The 21,247-nt window shown below is 46.0% G+C and overlaps 1 protein-coding gene across 2 annotated transcripts in view; it reads right to left on the bottom strand.

Annotated features, from left to right (window-relative positions):
* The window catches only part of RASA3 (RAS p21 protein activator 3), a 235,278-nt gene that overhangs the window by 50,977 nt on the left and 163,054 nt on the right, over window positions 1-21,247 (bottom strand). For both annotated transcript variants that reach the window (XM_077134966.1, XM_077134967.1), the window contains exons 5-7: window positions 20,099-20,175; window positions 1,393-1,473; window positions 921-993 (exon numbers count right to left, since the gene is read on the bottom strand). In XM_077134966.1, coding sequence (XP_076991081.1) covers window positions 921-993; window positions 1,393-1,473; window positions 20,099-20,175 — 231 coding nt within the window. The remainder of the gene's footprint in view (window positions 1-920; window positions 994-1,392; window positions 1,474-20,098; window positions 20,176-21,247) is intronic.

The following is a 21,247-nucleotide window of genomic DNA, read 5'->3' as shown; positions in this document are numbered from 1 at the left end:
TGGCAGCCTCCCAATGCCCTACACACACTCCCTTTGCAGACTCTCTTCAGATGGCACCCCCTGAGAAGTCTTGCCCGACTTTCTCAGGCAGAACCAGTGGCTGCATTCTCTGGGCTTCCAAAGCCATTTGTTTAATGTCTGTTCTAGCATATATTATTGTCCACAAGCAAAGGTTTGCTTGCACATCTTGTCCTTCTACTAAGCAGCAGGCTCCTAGAGGACAGCTATTGAGGTTTTATTCATTCTTATCTCCCCAGGACCTGGAACATTTTAGGCATTCAAGAAGCTTTTATTAATGGAATGAATGCCTGCTTAAATATATCATGTATGGGCCTTCTTGAAGTTAAACCATCTGTGTTTACTTGTTTTTCTGTTCTACAAAGTCTTCGGCTCTCACGTCTGCCATCTTATTAATTTTGGTGCTTCACATTCTGAAAGGCAGCCAGAAAAATCTCTGTGTCTGAACGAATTTTCCCTTTTGCTTCAAAACCCTCACCAGTTCCAGTGACACAGTCTTTCCACCACTGGCCAGGGAAGACTGGGTGGAGCAGTTTTAAAAGAAAAGAAAAGAAAAACAAACAAACAAACAAACAAACAAACACAATCCCCAAAGTCCCGATAAGTTGGAAGCATTCAAGTCAAAATTGAGCCAGTTCAGCAAGCAAACAAAACAGCTCTTCTCTCTAGGAGGAAGAGGGAAAGTTCCTGGGGAGCTAAATAGATCAGCATCAACAGGGACCCCCCCCCCGCCCACTTCAGGGCTGGGGAGGAGCGGGCCAGGATGGTGCCACATGTTTCTCATGTGCTGGTGCTTGAAAAGAACTTTCAAAGGAAGTGAGTTATTGAGATGGCCCAGATCTAGACTTCTTGCCAAAGTATCTCGAGGGCAGAGTTTCAGTTTAACCCACTAAAATACCCACCTCAAAATAAAACACTTCATCAAACTGGGGGTTGTTGGTCTTCTTTTTCACTTTTGTCTTCTTGGCTTCTGATCTGTAATCAAGGAAGGATCAGAGTAAAACTAACACCATTGATCCCAAATCTCTCGGTTTTTGCTATTAAATGCACAAGTCACTTACTGCCTTTATTTATCTTATAAATATTTCTGTTTGTCTCCAACTCCAGATGGTATGCAAATCAGGAACCTTTATTGAGCCCAAAATACTCAATGTGAAGAACAAAAGAATTTCCTTTTTATAGAGCAATTTTAGAGCAATAAAGGAAACAAAGAGGAGTCAAAAACTCTACATTCTACCTCAAAGTGCATCCTGCATTCTTCTGAATGAGGTTTTATTATTGTTATTTCAAAGTTGCATCCGGTGACCGCTACCCATCTCTATCAGGGCCCAAAACAAAGCGCAGAGGGGACAGGTACCGGTGACCGCCACTTACCTGTATGGTCCTGCTAACGTCACAGTGGCATAGGGATCGCACTGTCCATTCACTATGGGGAGGCCTTGGCACTCGAGGATGCTGAAGAGAGAAATGGAAAGGGGACGGTATCAGGACAAGGAGATGAGACGCAAGACCCAGGAGCAGACCTGACCACGTTCAAGGTGTGCGCTTGGTTCTGAGCGGGCAGCTGTTGCAGCAAGGCCGAGGAAAGGTAAAGACCCATGGAGTCTCGTCCGTCTTGGTCACTGACTTCCTCAGAGCTCCCTGTCTACACGAACAGCAATGGAAGTACCGAAGAACAACTACAGAGCATTTGGGAAGGGAGGAGATAGTTCCTCTTCCAGAAGATGAGTAAGTATGTGTTACATTTCATGTAAACCAACTTTTGCTGGAGGAAGAGCACATTTCTCGTGACTTACTTGATATACAACCCTTTCTTAGAATGCTGCCTTAAGTGTGACCAACCACAGGAATAACAACCAGCATTTATTTACTTACTACAGTCACTCCCTACAAGCCAGGAACCATTCTGAGTGCTTTGTGCAATTCACTCATTTAATGCTCCAACAATCTTCTGAAGTGGGTACTACTTTTAATTGCATTGTACAGGTGGGGAAACTGTAGCCTAGGCAAGGTAGTGAGCTTATAACTGGTAAGTTGCAGAGGCAGGATTTAAACCAAGAGATTGATGTCATAGCCTGGGTTCTTGACCTCCAGGCCATACATGTCTCACAGTATGGTAAGATTCCTCCCGGGTTCAGTGGTGATGATTGCACAACTATGGGATGCTACTGGGAGCCACTGATTGGATGGATGGATGGATTGGACGGTATGTGACTACAGCTCAATAGAATTGCATTTAAAAAATAAAAAGATTCCTCCCAATCTTGGATTTCACTTCTTTGCTGATTCCTGTCTGCAGATAGGGGGATCAACTCTCAGAGCTCGTATTTTTCTTTAAATTCTTGAACATAGTTACAACAGCTATTTGAATGCACTTATCTACTAATCGCATTGTCTCTGCACATCTAGGTCTGTTTGCATTGACTGATTTCTCTCCAGTTTATGGATCACATTTTCCTGCTCCTTGGCATGTTGGTAATCTTTCAGTGGATGCTGGACATTGTTATTTTATTTGTTGCGTGTCTAGATTTCCCTGTCAGTCTTTAAAAAACAAAGCTGTTAGGTTTTGTTCTGAAAGGCAGTTAAGGTTCTTTTGGTTCAGGCTGATCATTTCAATTCTTGTTTAAGCTTTGTTGGGGGAAGCCAACGGGAGCCTTTACTTTAGGGATCGTTCAGCCTTACGCAGCCTATTCATCGTAAGGCAGATGAGAGTGTGGCCCTCTTGGAGTCCAGACCGAGCCCCGGGAATGATAACAAGCATCTCCTCTCTGACTGGCGGGAGCTCACATGACACCTGGTCTCTTGTGAGCTCAGAGAGGGGTGCACTGCTCAGCTCCACAATAGCTCTGTCGCCTGTCTTCAGGGAGTTTCACCCTACCCGTTTGCTGGAGTATTCAGCAAAGACTCCTCAAGCTCTGCATAGTTCTCTCCTCTCCAGAAGTCTGCTCCTCAACTTCCAGCTGCTTCAGACTCCCTGAACTCTAGCCTCTATCTCTTCAACTTGTCTGAATGTACCACCTCCACTTGAAAACTGGAGCTAAGACAGAGCTTACCTTGTCTGTCTCTCTTCTGGGGATTATACAACTATGTTGCTAACTGTCCAATGCTTGAAAAACAGTTCATGCATATACTTTGTCCAAATTTTTAGTTGTTTACAGAAGAGGAAATCCAGTTCTTGATGTTCCAGAAGAAGTCTGAACCCCAACATTTGAATGTAGTTTGGTGTATACACCATACAGATCCATAATCATTTTCCCTCAAATATTTCCATGTTCAATTTTCTCCTTGTGATCGGAAGGTTGGAAGACAACAGGATACTTTCATTCCTTAGCAAATAAGCTATTGGGGCTTGCCTTCTCTCTGGAAGCATATAGGTTCTTTTTTTTTTATTTTGTATTTGGGGCTCTAAAATTTTATCAGAATATTTCTGTGTAAGGAGACTTTAATTCATTCATCCACCTTAGCACTTGTGGGCCCAGTAAAACTGAAGCCAAGCCTTTCCTGTGCTTAGGGAATTTTCCTTGAATTTTCATCTCTTGCCATTTTTCTACCAAACACCTATTAGATTATGTTGGGCCTTATGGGTTAATTCATTATTTCTATTGCCTTTATCCAATATTTTTCAACTCTTTCCCTTTCTATTTTACTTTCTGGAATATTCTTTTGTTTGTCTTCCAGATTACTTTCTTGGCCTTCGTTATCTTCCTCACTCTATTAACTCAGCCATTAAACAAATATTTGTTCACCCATTAATTCATTCATCCAACAAATATTTGCCAAGCTCTCATTATATTTCAGGTCTTATTCTAGGAACAGGAATAGAGTGGTGAATGAGACAAAAAATGGTCCCTGGAGTCATGAAGCTTATGTTCTGTTGGGCTGGTATAGCAAAAAAAAAATGTAAGAAAGTAAATAAATAATATATAACTATCACATGTGATCAGTGCAATGAAGGAAATAAACTAGATATAATATAGAGAAACACAGGGTGGTGGTGGGTCCACTCAGTCTGATCAGGGGGCCCTCTTGGCGAATGTGATGCTTTAAGTTGAGATCCTACAGACAGGGAATTCTCTATTGGAAGAAAAGAAAGAACAGAGGATTCCCAAAAGGAAAAATAGCTCTGAGACAGGAAAGAGCTAAAGGAGGCAACTGGCTAGCTCAGAAGGTTTGAGGGGAAGATCTAAGCACTGTCCCTGTTGAAATAATCTGAATCTAACACAAACGTGTTTTTATTAGATTCAGTTGTTGATCATGAAATTGGAAGTAACATTAAGATAAATAAATACATGTGCATTTTGGAGATGGAGAAATAATGGGTTTTCATGGCCAACAATATAGATGGTATTGCTAAGTACCTCACAGGAATTAAATCTACCAGTATCTCATTTCTTAAGAAACGCACTGCTCAAAGCTGGACAGAGAGCCCATCTTGAGTACATTTGGCGAACCATTTGAATTCCTCATTTTCACTCCTACTCATATAAAGACCAATCTGAGAAACACTCTATTCTCTAACTCAAAACAAAGATTGGCTCCTGATTGCAGTTACATAAAGATACGTCGGAGAAAAGAGAAAAATCGATACCCCTACCATCTGGCATGCAAAATGCGCTAACAGGTATAAAACCATGTTAGCCTCAATCATACACTCCTCACAGAAGAGGGTGTCACTTCATTAGCACCCTGACAGCTTTATGAGACAATTATAGCACAGCTGCACAGCCCATGGGGGGTAGGCAGGGAGGGGAAGAAACATTCTCCCCAGGATTGCCTTCAGTTACATAAAGTTAAATTTTATTTTACTTAAAAACTATGGTTACAAAAACAGGTATATCCATACACTGAACATTCGTCTAGGACCTGTCCTATGCAAACCAAAATCCATGAATTCATAGGAATGTGAGAGGTATATAAACAGGGGGAGTAAGATATTTACCATATTGGCCGTTCATAAGGCATTTTTTGTGTCCTAGAAAGGAAACTTTGAGACATCCAAAGTGACAAGTGCAGTCAATTAATCTGGAATTTTTTTTATTTTAGCATTTATAGGCTTTGGTAGTCAACCTGATCCTTGTAAAATGGTTACACTGTATAGACAGGGTAACAGGCTGGGGGTGAAAAATCCTCGTGCATTTTATTTCCTTCCCTAGACCTCGACGACATTTTGGCCTTCACTTCTGCTCCCAACTAGGAGAAATACACAGCTTATCTCCTGTGTTAGGATGCTATCAAAGAGAATGGGGGAGCTGCAGAGATTCCCTCCAGTGTACATCGATAAAGCCTTAACAGTAATTGCAAGGAGTGATAACCCATGCCGATGGCATAGTATATGGTTTTACTTTGAAAGGTTTCTTTGACCTTAGGAAGAAAGAACTACAAATGCCCTTCAGTATTAAAAAAAATTTGTTTTGTAATTCTGTAATAATGAAAAATAGTCTCTTTTACTGGATTTGAGATCTTGTTGGAAACATGAAAAAAAGGTAATTTCTCGGTTGGCTTCACTTGGCAAAATTGTACACAGCAGCATACGTCCTGAGACTGGGAGCCAGCTGGGAAGCTGTGCTTTCTTTCTTTGACAGTCAGCATCACAGGTGAGTCTGGCAGCAGGCAGGCAGGGCAGCATCATGCTGGCTTCTGTCAAGTCAGGGGAGAGGGATGGGGTGGAGGGTGGGGGATGGGGGCTAGCTTGGTAAGGGTTTTCAAGGTTATCAACAAGATTCTTTGTCTAGCTTGCTAGATGATGGACATTTAACCCTCACTTTAAGACAAAGTGGGAAGATATAGTTAGTACACCAAACCCAAGAGAAGGGCCCCATGTCATAGAAACAAGAGACTCTGGAACCCTTTGAAAGGAAAGTGTGAAAGGCGTTAAGCAAAGCAGGGATCTCAGCTCCAAAAGACCCCAAGACTAATGCAGGGGGCCAAGAAGCCTATCTCCTTCCTCCTTTTACCATCTTCTGGTGCAAATGGCTTTTCTTTTTTCTCTCCCATATGCATTAGTTTTTTAAAGGAAAGAGGCCCAAGATCCAAAGAAACATCTATAAACAATCAATTTGTCTTCAGTCTATAACACGATCTTCCCCTCAACCTTCAGCCCAGACTCCAGTGACCTTATGATCTCCAGATCACAAAAATCACACCGCTTAAATCCCTCAAAAGGTTATTAAACAGGCTGGAATGAATGGTTATTAAACATTGCTCTCCATCCTCTTCTAACTCTTTTTTAACTGAAGTTAGATTATGTGTTTAACATCTGTCTTTCCTGCTAGAATGTCAGCCCTGTGAGCTAGGCAGGGTGCTTGGATTATAATAGGCATACAGTAAATATTCTTGAATGAATTGATAAAGTAGTGAATGAATACATCTTTAATAGATGATGAGCTTATCTTTTGGAAATAAAAAAAGAAGGAAGGAATAGGGCCTCTGACTTGAAGCTTGCAATCTAATTGGAAGACTATGACATTCACACATGAAAAGATGATGGTACCTGCAGGAAATGGTAGGTATCATGACTATGGTGTAGGCATGGAGAAGTACAGGGAAAGGGGATGGATAGTTAATGAGAACCAATTAAATACTAGAGAGCTAGAGACAGCCCAGTATCAGGATGCCAAACACGGATTCTGCAGTAAAACTCCCAGCTCCTCCACTTAGCAGCAGTGAGATCTTGATTGCCAAATCCCACCTTTGCCTCATTTTTCCTCTTTTACAGAATGAGGGTAAGAATAGAGACCTTCTTTGTGGGGCCATTATGAGCATGGAATAAGTTCAGTATTTAGAATAATATCTGACATATGGTAAATATTTTTGTTTGTTTGTTTTTGGGGGGAGGTTACACGGTTCAGGAACCAAACCCAGGTCTCCCACATGGTAGGCAAGAATTCTACCTGAACTACCCTTGCACTGCCAATATCTGACATATGGTAAATATTTGATAAATAAAAAACAATAAGCCTTAGAAAGTCCTGTAACTTTGTTGTCTCTATTTTATTAATGAGTAAACTGAGGCTCAAAGATCCTAAGGCTAGGGTTCATGTCTATGTCTGTTTTTCCCTGAAGCCTACACAGTATAAAAAAAGGATGGATAGAAGGGAGGATGGATGGATGGATGGATGTATGGATGGGTAGATGCATAGATGGATGGATGGATGGATGGATGGATGAATGGGAGGTATAGATGGGTAGATGGATGGGTGGATGAATGATGGATAGATGGATCAATGGATGTGTAAGTGAGTGGATGGGTGCATGAATGGATGTATAGATGGGTAGATAGATGGATGGATGGATGGAAGGATGGATGGATGAATGGATGGATAGGTGGGTAGATGGATAGGTGGAAGGATGGATGGATATAAACAATGAGAGAAGGGTTTTCAGCAAATGGGCCATACTGGGCCTTGGAGAAGTAAGAACAGAGAGGTGTTGACAGGCAAGGGCTGCCTGCAAACCCAAGATATGGTCTAAGCAAATGCATTGAAGAAAATTCTCAATTTTTGAGACATTCTCAAGGAACATGGAGTAGACCATGGTTTGCACCATTCCACGCTCTTAACAAAGGTAGGTGGGGGAGTCTGGAGAACTCTTTTTTCTCTCAAGTATGGGAACCCAAATGCCTGCAACCCTCTCTTTCACAAGACAGCATCCTGAATCTGACCTCATCACAACAAGGAGAAACAATCCCTCTTCCTGAGAACTATGGGCATTTCCTGTTTAGGCTTCTGATGTCACCTGTTACATGACTTTGTCTGGTTATTATCTGTGTGCCCTCATAATTCCACACTGTTTCACTCAGTTCCTCCCCTTCACCAGTCATTTCCCACGCTCCTCTGCCTGGCTATGCCTCAGGAAGCTGACTTCTATGGACTGTATTACGAGAGTTCCCTTCCCTATGGCTCCTTATTGGGCTTGAGGCATAGGAGGAGGAGGAGAGATCAGGGTGTTTATTCTTTCTACTACTTCCCTGCCTCCTTGTGCAACGAGAATGGCTGTGTCCTTCTCTTGTACAGCTCCTATCTCCTCAGGCTCTAGCTCTCAGCAGCCTCCATCACATCACTTTCTCCCCTTGTTCTTTAGGGGGTTGCTACTCCTTGGGCATCTCACAACCATTAAACCTGCTGCTTCCTTCAACTCTGCCCATACCTCTGTGAAGAGTCCCTCTGCTCCCAGCTAAGTCTGCCACCTGCTTTCTGCTGGGACCCTGTGTTTCCTGACTTGTTAAGGGTAAGGGTGCTTCTGATGGAGACAATTCTTGTATATGCTGGGTGCCAGGAAGAATTCAGTCTCTGCTTCCATGGTCTGAAAAAGAAGTACAATGACCCACAGGCTGCAAGGCTCCAGGTTGGTGTCACCAGTATTCATAAGTCATAAAAGTAACTGAAAATAATATTGACCTTCTGTGCCTTGAGGCAATCAGCTCCATTCATTCGCCCAAACCATCTCACAGGAAGATGGGAAGCCATGTTGTGGGTTACTGTGCATTTAGCAATGACAGCTATCAAGTGCCCAACCAACCCAGTGCCTGGCACATGGGAGGTGCTAGAGGAAAGGTCCCACGATGAATGAGACTCAAGTTTAAGGGTGCCCTGCAGTGGAATCACCTCATTTCCCTCCTGCTACAGGGCACCCCAGGCTCATGAGTCAAAACAGAAGTGGCTTTTATTGGGGTTGAACTGTGAGTCAGCCAATGTGCCCTCCAGACAGAGAAAAATGGAATGACTCATCAGAGCACACAAGCCAGGATGTTGGAAAGCAAGAGGAAAATGAGTTCGGGTGGGGAAAAGCCACAATGTGGTAGGAAAGACTGCGACTGCTCAGAGCAAAACCCGGGGGATTCACCCCAGGCACGATGGCAAAAAGGCTCAGTGTGGAGCCAGCACCACCAAAGCACAGAGCCCATGGCTGCTGCTTAGGCTGGAAATTTTCTTAGTTGTAGGAACTGAATGGGAACATATCTGATTTCCCACCTACCCAACTTTCACTCTGCAAATTCAGACCAGTAATGGAGTGACTATAACCATCCTTCACAATATCTGGGGAAAGCCCAAAGGTCAATATCCTTTAAACAGATATAGGAGAGAGGAGTAAGAAAAATGCCCCCATTTTCTCTCTGAACATTCTACCTTCTGAACCTTAGGATTGAAAAGAGGGAATGGACAACCTTAGGAAAAAATTGCCAAGACTCACAACACAAAGTTTGGGGAAGGCACAAGAAACCTTGACTTTTTTCTTCATTCTTTCAGAGGCAGCAAAAAAGGATGAGTGCACTGACTCCTGGAAAGAGAATCAGAAAGCTCAGCCAGGAAATGCCCCCCAGGGACCATACAAGAGAATGTTCAGGGGAAGGGAAGATGAGCTGAGGGGATACTAAGGAGTGTACAGGAGCACAGGATGTTAGGTTCTCATTTGGAAACAGCAGGTACTTCAACCTTTGGGCAAGTGGAAACATCTATACCAAGAGAAACAATTGAGCTGTAAATGCAGGTCTCAGCCCATTTCTACCAGGCTCTGTGACAAGGAGTAGAACAGCCATCATTGTCCAGTGAGCAAAATGGGAATTACAACAGATTCCTAAGTCACGGTGCCATCTGGGCTGAAAAATGAAGGGATTCTCAAGCAAGGAGAGAAGATTTGCTTGAATGAATTTGCCTTTTCCCAACTGGCTTCTCTTTAAAGGTCTACCATCTTTTAACACGTCCAAGCACATTATGCTGTGTGTGTTTTGCCCAAGCCCTTGCTAACCTTTCCGGCACCAGGCCATGAGAAGAAGGTCCACACATGTGGACTTGTGGGTCACCGAGCAGGGCTACGTAGATCTGGGTGGGAAACAGGTTCCAGTGTGAGCTCTGCTTTCTGTCTTTTCAAGGAGGATGGGGGAATGGCTTTCAGTGCCCTGCCTTACTCAGTTAAATCCAGCCACTGAATCTGCAGACCTTCCTTCAATACAGCCCAATGATCATGCTACATTCTCTCACCTTGGTCGAGCCTACTGTTGGAGGATGTAGAGAGAAGAGCCTTAGCAAAGAGTTATCACATTGTCATATTCTATCCCCAGGGCTTCTTCATTTCATTAAATTGTCTGATGGGGAGCCCCACTGACTTGATGAAAGGTCCTGCATTGGTGTCGTGCCAATTCCAGATGCTCCCCATCCGAAGGCAGTCATGTCCCACTGCCCTGGAGAGACCCTGGGTTCCAAACCCAATTTGACAGAATTATGGAAGCCCACTACGGGTACCAGCAAAATCTAATGAACCAGGAGGCCAATTGCTGTGCCAGCAGTGCTTACTTACATGTAACTTCCCAGCAGATTTTTAACTCTGTGGACTCTATGATTAAGCCTGTGCTGGCTAGGTACATCAAGGAGCTCCATTTGATTAAAAATGTCAGACTCTGTTTGCCCACATGCTAAGCAGCTAAGAGGATTTTTCTCCCTTGACATCCCCTTTCCTCTTCCTACATGAAAAGAGGTCACAGAGATTTCAGGACACCAGATAACATTGCTGACCACCATCAGATGGTCCTGGGTTTGGCAGCCACATTTGACCAGGTGTGAATCTAAACCTGCATAATGGGCCAAAGAGCTCTTGAGAGCACCTTAAGTTTATATATTGTTTAAGCTTTGTTTCTAAAATGGGTCACAGAACTGTGGGTTGGAACGTACTGAGTTGATAAACCATGTCCATCTCTACAGACGGGTGTGTGGGATCACGTTGAGAGGTGCAAGACCATGGATATTCCATTCACAATGAAATACTGTTGTTTTTTTAAATAAAATTCTAAACAGAGTGAAATGGAAAAAAAATTGCATGTTAAAAATGTGTAGTGGGTTCATTTCCCAGTGCCTGCATGCGCAAAAAAAAAAAAAAAAAATACGTAGAGTGGACACCATTTTCCAGCAAACACCATCCTTTATCTTTTTTCTTTATGAAGCTCCCTCTGGGTCTCAGGGGTAGGAGGAAGGAAGGATGGCACTAGCTGGAAGGGGAATGGGGTTGACCACGCTAAAATACATATGTTACCACCAGGGGATCCCAAAGGCTTGTGCCCACATTACTCGAGATGCAGCTCCCCTTTCTCCTCTCTGCCCTGTGGGGAGGAGGGAGGAGGAGGGGCAGAGGTGGGATTTAAGCAGGAAAGCCACCTGCTATTGGGAGAACACAGGCAGGATTCTATCACAAAGATGCCTGATGCCAAATACCCAATTCTTTCATGAGGCAGACCCTGAAACGGAGTGATTTCCACGCAGGACTGACTGACTGAAGATGAGAATCACCTGGGAGGCAATGATTCCGCTTGCCTGGGAGGGGCCCAACATCAGAATTTTTTAAGATTCCCCCAATGGTTCTGACCTGCAGCCAAGGCTGGGACTGAGCTCGAACAGCTCTCACCTGCCCTGGGTTCTGCAAACAAGGATCCACTGCGCGTTTCTTCCATACGGGAGTGGCATGAAACATCTGCGGGGTAGCAGAGTGCCTCCTCTATCCTTATGGCAGCCACAGTCTGAATGCAGCAGCTACTCCGTCTGCAGGTGTGAATGCGGGAACGCTCACACACACCTCTGCCACTTCCCCGGCAAAGTCACTACCCAGGGACCCGCCACTGGACTTAGAGGGAAAAAATAATTTCTCAACCAACAGGCATTAGAACCTAGAACCAAACTTCCTGTCCAGAGGCAGTTGGCTGTAGCTGCTGTATTTGGGAAGGGTGGAGGGTAAGGGAAGTCAGGCTCCCACAACCCTCCTAAAATTCTTTCCTGCAGTTGATAAACACTTATTTATTGACTTCCTACTCTGTGCCTGGCACTGTTCTAGGCCCTTGGGATTCATCAATCAACAAAACAGACAAACATCCCAGCCCTTCTGGAACTTGCATTCTAACAAAAGAAGTCAGAAATGAACACGAAAGAAGCACATTATGTGCAATGTCGGCTGCTATATGGTTTGCATTTTTGAAGAGCAGAACAAGTACACTAGGAGTAAGAGAAGGTACGGGAGGTTGTGCCTATAAATGGGCTTCACTATGACATGCGCAAAGACTCAAACGAAATCAGGAGGATATCTGGAGGAGGAGCACAGGCAGAGGAGCAGCCAGTGCAACCCCTGACCCAAACCCAGGCAGGGATGTGCTGCAAGTCCCAGGGATAGCAAGATACAAACGTGGCTGGAGAGTAGGAGGGAAACTGGGTCAGGGAGGTGGGGGAATAGGAGGGACAAGGGAGCAGGTCACAAAGACCAGACATGCCAGCAGGCTGTCCAAATGCAAATCTGGTCAAGTTGCTTCTCTGTTTCCAATTCTTTTTACAGGATTCCCATTGTGCTGTGGATAAATCTGAGCAAGGCCTACAGGGCCTACCTCACCAGTATCATCTAATAGAGTTCTCTTGTCTCCGTGCTCCAACCACAATGGACTTCTGGGACTCCCACAAGTTGGTTCCCGAAGGCCCCAGGCTGTTTGTTCCCTCCGCCTGGAAAACTCCTTCTCCGATTTCACTCATGAACTCCTACTCATCCTGCAAGGCCCCATCTGATGGCTGCTTCCTAAGAGAACTCTTCCCTGTCCTTCCAGACTAACTCTTGTCCCCCAATCCGTTCATCCGTCATTTTGCATCTTGCAGTTCTGCTTCTCAGGCCTTCACACAACAGCAACAGGATGACTCACTTGTGATGAACTGTTCGGTCAGCACCCCTGAAACGTGACTGTTTGTCTCTCTTGCTCACTGGTGAATCCCCAGTGCCTGACCAGGTTTCTGGCACAGCGTAGGCACTCAAAAAGATGTGCTGAATGAATGCATGAGCACATAAATAAATAAAAACCTGAGCCATTTTTTCTGGGAGGGCAGGAGCAATGTCACAAGGTGGCCATCAGCAAAGGGCCTGGACAAAGCGGCCCTTTTCACAGGGTGAAAGAATCGGGTGCCCCGTGGGGTGCTGTGCAAACCTCAAGCGTCTCTCCTGACCTCACCTCCTTAGGAACGAAATGAGACATTCCCATGAGTCTAATTCCACACGTGGAAAAGAGGCACTGGGAGGGCACAGCTCCTGCTCAGAATTAAACAGGAGAACGAGCAAGAAAATGAAACCCCAGTTTTCTGTTTCCTCCTTAAGTCTTCTTTCACCTCTCTCAAGGGGAATAATAGTCGAATGAGACGGAAGACGCACACTGTGCAAATGTTCACCAAGCACCAGCACTGCCAGGCCCTGCTCTGCATACGGGTTCAAGGTCTTGCTCTTCCAGAATTTACAGCCCAAGGATGGTGGCGTGTGTGTGTGTGTGTGTGTGTGTGTGTGTGTGTGTGTGCATATAACACAGAAGTAGACCATTAACACACACAATGCTCATATCATGGCAAGCAGTGCAGGGTGCTATGAAGAAGGATAAAGCAGAGTGGGACATTGAGAGCTGGGGGTGGCTGGAAATGACATTTGAGCAAAGATGTGAATAAAGGGTGGGAGTGAACTGTCGGCTTATCCAGAGGAATAAAACGTTCTAGGCGGAGGGAATGCAAAAGCTGAGGCACAGGGGCGCCTGGCATGTTGGAGCACACAAGGAGGTCCAGTGTCTGGAACAGAGTGCATAAGTGAGGGAATGGACCAAAGGAGGAGACAGAGCACTCGGCCCTGCACCCGACCGGAAACAGCCCTCCCATGAAGTTTGTGCCGGCCCCCTTCTCTGTACTCGGTCTATCCACCTGCAGAGTTAACAGAAACAGTGAGCTGCTGATCACTGAGGGCTGGAAATCTTGGAAAACTTGATGAAACAGATGGTTAACATTTCTTTGATATTTAACCACGTACATTTGAACAGGAAAACTGTCAAGAGGCGTCACATTGGCACAGCAGACTCAAGAAGGCACTTCCTGGAACAAATGAAGTTCATTTCCCTGCAGGAATATGAACCCAGTTAGAAAAACAGTGGGGCTCAGTGGAGCCAAGGCACAACAACCACACTCCATTTAGCGGTTGTCTGTGAGGGTTCCAATAAATCCTGACACAGCCCAAGGCAATCGAGACTGCGGATCTGTTCAAGAAAAAAATAAAAGGGTGGCTAGAGCCCATTTCTCCCCAGGTCCATGGAGTTATCCTAAATTTCCATCCTTAAACGTCTCTAAAACTCAAGCTGCCAAAACAAAAAAGCAAACCCCCCAAATGAGGATGTATGCAACAGCAGGGATCCATGTGTTTCATAACAAAACCCTCAGGCTCTTGAGCCGAGATTTAAATCTGATTGCATCTGGGCTGTAATTCCTCTACCCAAGAGGAATCTGGAAATAGCTGCAGCACACCCACATTCTGGCTGTCACTTGCTGCAAACAGGCAGCCCTGATTTTAGACATAACGTGTTCCTGAAAGCCACAACCAAGAGTGGACTTCAACAAGGTGGACGCTGACACAGATGCCCTCTTTACCTTGTCTGACCGGAGTAGTAGGCAAATGCTGGTCAATCAATCATCGGATAGAAAGATATCTTAGTCCTCTTCAGGCACAGCTCGATTAGGGAAGGACAGAAGGCAAAGCAGCTCAGAAGTGGGAACGACTTCTGGGTGAGGGTCTCCCAGTCCCCAGCTGACCTCTCTCATGATACACAAGTGGGGCACAGAGCACTGAAGGACCATGAGCCCAGAGCCTTCTTAAACATCCACGCATTTATGGCAGGGACGACAGGGTGGACACAGGCAGGCCAAAAAGCCACGAATCCCTGTAAATGAACTGTTTTACACCTCAAAGGTAACTGGGTCTCTTGAGAAGTATGTTGAGGAGCAACAGCTGGGCTTTCCGAGTTCTCTGCTCCCAGCTCCAGATCTGGCGAGAGGAAAGGGCTGGGGGATGAATGGTATCCTTTGCTGCTCAGAGCTGACTGTGGAATGCAACTTCTCCATCAGTTCTTCCCCAAACTCCTCCCTCCCCGACTGCCACCATCCATCACAAACCTGTAACATTTCACTGAGATGTGCGATTACATATACACCCTTTCCTACGAGGCTGTGAGTTCCTTGAGATCGGACACCTGTTTCCCCGTCTCTTTGCATCCCCAGTGCCTGGCACAGAGCATGGTACAGAACAGACATCTAATCAATGCTCAATGAGTGAGTGGGCCAATTAATGGGGCACCCACTGGTCCAATCACTAAAGGTGCATTTACTGAATCAGCCTCAAGCTGCAAGCAGAGCTGGGCACTGGGGAAACTTCAGTGAGTGTGGTCTAATGAGCTGACATTCACATTGAGCTAGGAAAGACCTTTCTTTGTCTTCACTCTCCCCTAAGCCCAAGGTCCCCTCTTGCTGAACAGGGGGGTTACCTGCTCTGTTTCAAGAAATAATTGAACTTTGCATGTGGTATTCCTTGACCCTAGCTATATGAATTATCTTAAATTGTGATTCTCACAACAATCCTTTGATGTAAGCGGGGCAGGTATCTTTATTCCCATTTTCCAAATGAAGAAAGCGAGGCAAAGAGGTAAATCACTTTGGCTAAGGCTACATAGTAAATGGCAGAACTTCCACAAGAACCCAAGGCTTCTGACTTTGAGCTCAGTGCTCTTTCTTCCCTTCACGCTCAGCAAACAAAGGACATGCAAAGTTGATAAAATGCACAGGCGTTTCTGGAAGTGTGGCTGAAAAAGTTTCCAGGTGTGAAGGCAGAGAGGGACTTTCAGTCCCCTCTTCAATAGAACCATCGTTACTCATGACAAGTAGCTGGGCGTTTATGGTTTCTGAACCAAGTTATGATAATTCAGGAGTCGCTCCTGAATCAAGGAAAGCAGGAACCTCTAAGGTTACAAACCCACACTTGATGCATAATAACAGGGGCTGGAACACAGGAGAAGGCTGTTTCCAAGCTGGGTGATATTCAAAAGTGTGGGTTTAAAGGGTGCATCATTCATATGGCACGGCCAGGTTTACTGCAAAAGACCAACGCTGCACCTAAGAAGGTTCTAAGGATTAGCAAGTGCCCCAGATAATTTCATCTGACATCCCCAAAAGTGAGTGAGATGGCCACACTGAGGCACCCCACGCCCATGGCTGGGAGCCTATCTGCAAGGCCTACTCAGCTGTTGGAGGATCTGTGCTGATGGGCAAGGTGCTCGAGACTGCTGACAAAGACGGGTCCTTCAATTCAGTGTGGCTGTCCTCTCCCCGAGGGCACCCATGGAGCAGAGCGAAGGGCAGGGACCACCAGCCAGCACGGCTGACTCAAACGGTACCCAAGGCTCAGAATCGGAGACCACCTCCTGCTCATACCCCCCTGTCTCCACATGGGGGAAAAGGGCCTCCATAAGCCTCAGAATTAAATTAGGGCTCCAACACCACGCCACGCCTGCCCTCTGCTCTCGGCGATGTTTTAATGCCTTGTAAATGTTTCTTGCCAGCTGAACGTAAGGGCCACAAAAGCAGGGGCTTATGTGTGTTTCCCACCACTGAAGGCACGCACCTAGCACAAGGCCAGACACACAAGAGGCCAGCAGTTTCAAAACTCGGAAAGGCACCAGCATCCCTCAAGGAGCGTTATGCACACGCACCTGTACAGGTAGGTCCCTTCCCCCTTCCCTGCACACGAAGCCAGTCTCACTCAGTGAGCCCAAGGCGGACAACGACATCTGCACTTTTCTTAAGACCTGGAGTGATACTGAAGGTTCACAGTCACGGTGGTGGTACTGAGTAGCTATTTAGTGAGTGCATGAATGAATCCTTTCCCTCTAATTTTACCAAAAACACCATCTGCTTGATCGATTGTTTTCTTAAACCTCCTTGTAAAAAACGGCAAGTGTTTCCAGGGTAAAAATAGGTGTTTACTTCCTTGTTTGCATGTCTTGTTCTGCCTCATTGTCTCCCCCACCCTCTGCTTATCTCTGAGGTAAAGCAGACCTTTAAATACTTCCTGGGGGAGTCTTGGCCCTCCTTGAGAAGGCAGATACCTACAGCGCTGCCCACCCCCTCTGAGCTGGGGGGCTTCCTTGCCCGGCACAGGATCGGCCCTTGGTCTATTTTTTTGCAATAAATATTTCTAATGCTTAAAAGAGAAGATGAGGAAGGAACGAGTGAATGAGATTCCCTAACGCTCACAAGATGCCAGCTTAGGTGACACAGCTTTCAAATCTGGGTTTAACCTGCAACATGGAATAGCAGCATTCCAAGTACTGCACTGAGAACATAACCTTAAACTCATTGAGAAGAATGCTGTGTATAGAGGATGTCCTGGCAGAGGTGCCGTCACTTAATTCCAAAATCCAAATTGAGTGTGGCGCTGTGTCCCCAGATTCTCTTGCACCGGCCACAGATAACGGCCACTCAATTACACTCAGGTCTGGTTATAAGCCCAGACTCTGGAGTCACACAGCCTGGGGTCAAATGACATTCACCTCTTAATCTCTCTGCCCCAGTTTTCTCATCTGTAAAATAGGACTAAGAAGAGTCTCTACCTCCTCAGGTTGTTAGGAATATCAGGACAGTTCGTATTTATTAAGTATTTAGAGTGATGCCTGGAATACAACGCTACGTAAGTATTTGTTTAATAAATTAGTGAATGAATGAATGTAATACCTGCATTGAGAAAACTAGGAGGAACCCTATAAAAATCATTTACTCTCTGAGTTTCTACTATGTGTCAACCATCCTCAAGGAGCCGAGGGTCTAACGGGGAAATGAACAAGTCAGCAGTGCTATACCATGCGGTGAGCGTGTACAAGGACCAGGAGACTCCAGAAGGGGCTCTGACCCCGTCTGTGTGTGTGTGTGCGTGTGCTGGGGACGTCACTTGGTGGAGAAAGGGTTCAGGACAGCTTCCCGCAGGAGGTGCTAACGTGAAGTCTGGGCATGAGTTGGCCAGGTGCCATGGAGGGTGAGGGCCTCCTAAGGACTTAGTGATATGAGAGACGAAAGAGAAGATGGCACAGAAGGGGAAGCACAGGTCATTTCATGTGGCGGGAGCCTCAAATGCTGGCTGGAAGAGGTAAGAGAAAAAGCCCGAAGGGCCAGCAGAGGCCCACGCAGAGCCCTGAGTCAGCGCCCTGTGTTTGGATTTTATTCTGAGTGCTTCCGAGGCCCCTGAACGGCTGTGAATAGGGCAGCAAGTGTTGCTGGAAGGCTGCGTGAGTGATGTTACGCAGAAGCAGCGGGGATGAGGGGAAGAGCAAGGGTGAAAGAGACACACATGGATTATTGGAAGACAAGGCTGGGGACAGGATGACACTCATGTTTCTGCCTGGGAAAATGTGCCACTAAGTTTACAGTAAGGAGGTTCCTTATTATATTACCCAATTTCCTGCCCCATGAGCCTTCTCAGGGCTGGTGACTGTGTTTGTGGTCAGAGCATCAGGAATACTTTTGGTTCCCATGAGCACATGGTTCCAGGCTCTAGGCAGCACCGTGTCTTCTGCACACATAGATCCGTGGAACCAGCCTGGGTCCCTTGCCATGGAGGACAGGGGGCCAGTCTAGAGCATGCACTGCCTGTATTTGCCCCTCCTGGCTCCAATTTACACCCAACCGTGTTCTCATTCTTTCTCCCCTACCGTGAGCTCATGCTTTCTTGTTCTATATTAGGCTCTTATTAAACAGCCCTAAGTCCTTTTTTGAATAAGGGCAAAAAACCTATAAATAAACAAGAAAATAAGCAACGTCTCACCTCACTGCTACAGGATGTTAGAGCAGAGCTCAGCCTCAGCACAGCGCAGCAAGTATTACAAAAGAACAAGGTACAAAATTCCTTTAGCTCGTCACCCATGGGCCTGCGAGTCTCCCGAGCTTTAGATGGCACCTTGGGTGTTCCTACAACCTGCCTCATGCATTACACGGTGGAAGACCCTCCTGCCCTGAGCCGACCAGATTTCCGCCATCAGACAAGGAACACAGATGCAGCAGCCACAGGGCAGGGCTGCTGGAAGCCCCAGCCTCTGGGTGAGGGGTGGGAAGGGAAGGGCTTCTTGGCGGCAGTGGAGAGTATGGAATACCCTCCTCACCCACCTTCCCGCAGGCCCCGACTGATGAACCAGAGATAGTGAAATACTAATGCTAATATCTTTGCAAGTATTTTATAAGCCCAAGGAAAGGGCCTTGTTCCCTCACATTTACACAGAGCATGCCTGCTGGCCACGGACATTGAAATGCAGTGCTCAGGAAACAGATTCTCTGCAAACATCAAGAATGCCAGTGCTTGCACACAGGGAGACAGTGAACCTTCTGGTCTCTGTCATGTTTGGCCTTTAGGAAGGGGACAGGTCTCCAATCGCCAGAGAACTGACTGCTGCAGGTCTGCACTTCCTCTCCCAGACAGATCAAGGCAGAGGCCCTCACCAACTTCTCTGAGCACCTTCAGCCCCCCATATGTAAGAGGGACTTTCTGACGACCATCCACCCACTTAGAACCCAAAAGATCAGTGAGTTTGTAAAGACAGACACTAGCCTTGTGGATTAGGCTGGTAAGAGAAGAGGGGAAAATAAGGAAACCTTGCACCCTGAATATTTAGGGAGCAGGCGTCTCAGCCTGGGTGTGTGTGCCCAAAGGGTCCACAGACCTTCTCAACACACGTGGCATGTGTGTGCTTACATGTATTCTCCGAGGACAGGGTCCATAGCTTCCTACGATGAAGTATTAATACCTCATAATATTAATTACTAAACATATGTACACACACACACACACACACACACACACACGCACGCACACACGCAGTGTGGGGCTTAAAGGCTTCTGCTTTTGGAGTCAAAGGCCTGGGGTCAAGTTCTAGTTCAGCAATTTACTCATCATCTGACCCAAGTCACATCACGTCTTGGGGGAATCTGATTCCTCCTTTGTGATGAGGGATAATAATAGCAACAGTCTTTTGCCTTGATGTGGCGTTGAATGACTTTGGCTACTTGCAACGATCCAACGCTTCGCCTTCTAAGGACGACCATTTCCTTGATGAAGAACATTAAGCAGAATGTGCCAGAACGTCTAAAAACAACGTCATCTTGGGAACCCATCAAGTCTGGAAATTCTGACATGTTTGTTTTAGAAAAAAATCAGTCATGCTTCCTGGTAGTCAGATTCCATTATTCAAGAGATGATTCGAGGTGATGGTGATTTCTGCAGGTCTTACCGTGTAGCGAGTTTATGGCAAACGACGCCGGTGTCCGTGATGACTTCACTCAGCCTCATTTCCAGGTGGACCTTGCCCTAAAATGCACAATGACAAAGCGTGTCACGATGATGACAGTGCCACACACAGCGCTGCTGTCCCACTGGTGCCAACACCGAGGAAACCTGCTCCCAGTGAGCTAGGAAGCTTAAAAGGATGCCAGCCGCGCTAACTGGGCACTAAATTTCTATTCGCAAAACAGCTCATTATACCTGACTCCATGGGGCATCCACCAGCTATGTGCGGTCTACTCAGACTCAATCCCTGGGTCAAATGCCTGGACCGAATCCCAATGAATCTGCCATGGTGACATGGCTCTCCTTTCACAGAACTTACTGTTTAAAAGCCTGTTCAGATGCACGGCGGTGTGGCCGAGCCCTACACGGGTCCATAATTAGGCACACACGTGCTCTGAGCTCTATCGCAAGCAGACAGACTTTCAGAAATAAGAGGTCGTAGGGTATAATAAAAAGGTACTCGAAAAAGCAGCATCACAAACATGTTTGTTTTACACTGGTCATTTATGTTCATTTGTACAGCATGGGGCCCGGACTGAGCTATCCTAAAGCCCTGGGGTGGGGGCAGCAGCAGGCAGAGGGGAGGCTAGCGGAGCTCTCCTCTGAAAACAGGTCTTTGGACTTCCTGCATTTCTGTCACCATCTGGGGGAGGCCTGGGGAAAAACTCAGGAAAGTCCCAGAGCCCTGTTCTTCTTGTGGAAAGTAAAAGCTCACAGATGCTTCTAGGAGAAGGGGGGAGAAGAAGCAAGTGGAGTAACAAGAACACTGGATTCAGGGGCACGTAAACTCTTCTCTGCTACGTCCACACCCTCACCCACACCTCTGTCTGTATATCCCCCTGGGTCTGTATGCACTAACATATCACACAGGCTTTTATCAGGGTAGAGAAAAGCATAAACGGATATGCAGAGACACATACCAGGCCCTTAAAAGGGTTCTCTGAGGGGAAGCACCACGGGGTAAAAGGAGAGTGGGAGTAGGGAAGAAATGGAAAAGGAAAAAAAAAAAAAAAACTCTTGAAAAGAAAAATCAAACAATAGTATTATGCTACGAAGAAAAGGAAAAGGAAAAAAAAATTCTTGAAAAGAAAAA

The sequence above is a fragment of the Tamandua tetradactyla genome, chromosome 17 (assembly GCF_023851605.1).
Source record: "Tamandua tetradactyla isolate mTamTet1 chromosome 17, mTamTet1.pri, whole genome shotgun sequence".
NCBI classification, from domain to species: domain Eukaryota; kingdom Metazoa; phylum Chordata; class Mammalia; order Pilosa; family Myrmecophagidae; genus Tamandua; species Tamandua tetradactyla.
The sequence above is the reverse complement of the archived record's forward strand: the minus strand, read 5'-3'. Positions and strand labels throughout refer to the sequence as shown.